A 1,723-nucleotide genomic window follows, 5' to 3' on the forward strand; every position below is an offset into this window, starting at 1 on the left:
TGTCAGGGGAACCACTCTTAACAGAATGGGTTTGCAGCTCAGACATCACGCTCTGGCTTCACTGTGATGTCACACTAACAGAATACCTTTTATGCCCATATATGGAGTTCCCTGTCTGAACCAGCCACACAGATAGGGGCTGTCTTCCTCCATATATGGGCATTCCATAAGAAGTCCTGTTAGATATGGGCTTAATATTGATGACATCAGGGATCTGCATTTATGGGCAAAAGGGATTGTATGTTGTGATGTCATGGGAACCACTCTATCCCTTTTATGCCCATATATGGAGATCCCTGATGTCATCAATATTAAGCCCATATCTAACAGGACTTCATATGGGAATGCCCATGTATGGAGGAAGACAGCCCACTTCTGTGTGGCTGGTTCAGACAGGGATCTCCATGTATGGGTATAAAAGGCATTGTATGTATGATATCAGATGTGATAGACGTCATAGGATTTTCACATAACGAATAACTGAGTAAGCATGTTTGTGGCCTCACAGCATATCTCCATATACAGTACATGGATCTCTATATGGGTAACAGGAGTCTCAATATATGGGTAACTGGTCCGATTTACATCACTGGCCAGACGGCCCTGACATAGCGCGACCTGGGTGAGGTCGCGCCTTGTCGCCCTGAGGCGTCTTACTAGTGACTCTGAGAGGGTGCATTCGGTTACATTTGAACCCCCTTCAGAGTCAACACTCGGTATTGTATAGAAATATATTTAGGAGTAATCTGTGTGTCTCCCCAAGGCTGTGGAACAGAGGGTCGCAGCTGGACAGCCCCTCCCTGAGCTGTTCCAGTGCCACGGGACCAACGATGACCTGGTGCTTCACCAGTGGGGAGAGGACACGTGGTCACTGCTACGCAAGGCTGCATGACCGCCACCTTCCACTCCATCCCTGGGCTTTACCACCAGCTGTCCCGGACCGAGATGGAGCTGCTGCGCTCCTGGATCATCGCCAAGCTGCCCCCGGACGGACAGTGACCAATACCCCACCCCTCCCCCCAGGCACGTGCACACATAGACATCAAAGGGGGCTTGAGCCTCTGCCCTTTTATCCGTTTGTAAAAAGTGCCCTCTCCAGACCATGAATGCAGTTTTTACTATGGTGAAAGAAATGCAAATGCCCTCTTTCCATGCCATACCTGAAGGCAGCATTCAAGACAATTGCCTCGTCCAAAGTCTCCTGAACTTGAATGCAGCATCTCATGTTGAAAGAATTGCCCTCTCTGTGTAGAAATCAAGCATCTAAAATAGCCGACCTCCAAGCTCACAACTCTGCTATTTTGGAGATTTTCACCAAAATGACCTTTTAGGAATTTCAGCCCCTGCCTCTCTAACATTCTCTGCACATCCCTGCCTCCCCCAAAACAACCCAGATACTACCTCCCTGGTAATTCGGCACCTTTGTGAGCTTTTCAATAAACATGTTTTTTTTTCTCCTCCTTCCTTCTTTCGCTTTATGTTACACAAATGTTTTCGTGCTCAATTACTCACTGGAACACCTGCTGTATGGTTTGTGTGCCGACAAAACGGTACAAGTGACGGATAAGTGTTTCAAGCCTTCTGAGTGCCTGCTTACACTTTCGCAGGAGCTTTTGGTGTCTCACGTCACCTCGTCCTCCAATATGCTCAAAGCTCACAAGAGGCCCTTGAGAGTCAACACCCTGCGCGGGTGGAGAGAGCAGGATTTGTCCAGTTTAAATCG

At 48.2% G+C, this 1,723-nt stretch overlaps 1 protein-coding gene across 1 annotated transcript in view; it reads left to right on the forward strand.

Annotated features, from left to right (window-relative positions):
- The window catches only part of lyplal1 (lysophospholipase like 1), a 68,092-nt gene extending 66,632 nt beyond the window's left edge, over positions 1-1,460 (forward strand). The window contains 2 exon segments of the mRNA XM_080744855.1: positions 764-884; positions 887-1,460. Of these exon segments, the coding sequence (XP_080600981.1) occupies positions 764-884; positions 887-999 (234 nt within the window). The 3' untranslated portion in view covers positions 1,000-1,460.
- Positions 1,461-1,723: the final 263 nt, after the last annotated feature.

Source organism: Nannobrachium achirus, assembly GCF_963921795.1.
Source record: "Nannobrachium achirus genome assembly, chromosome: 2".
NCBI lineage: Eukaryota > Metazoa > Chordata > Actinopteri > Myctophiformes > Myctophidae > Nannobrachium > Nannobrachium achirus.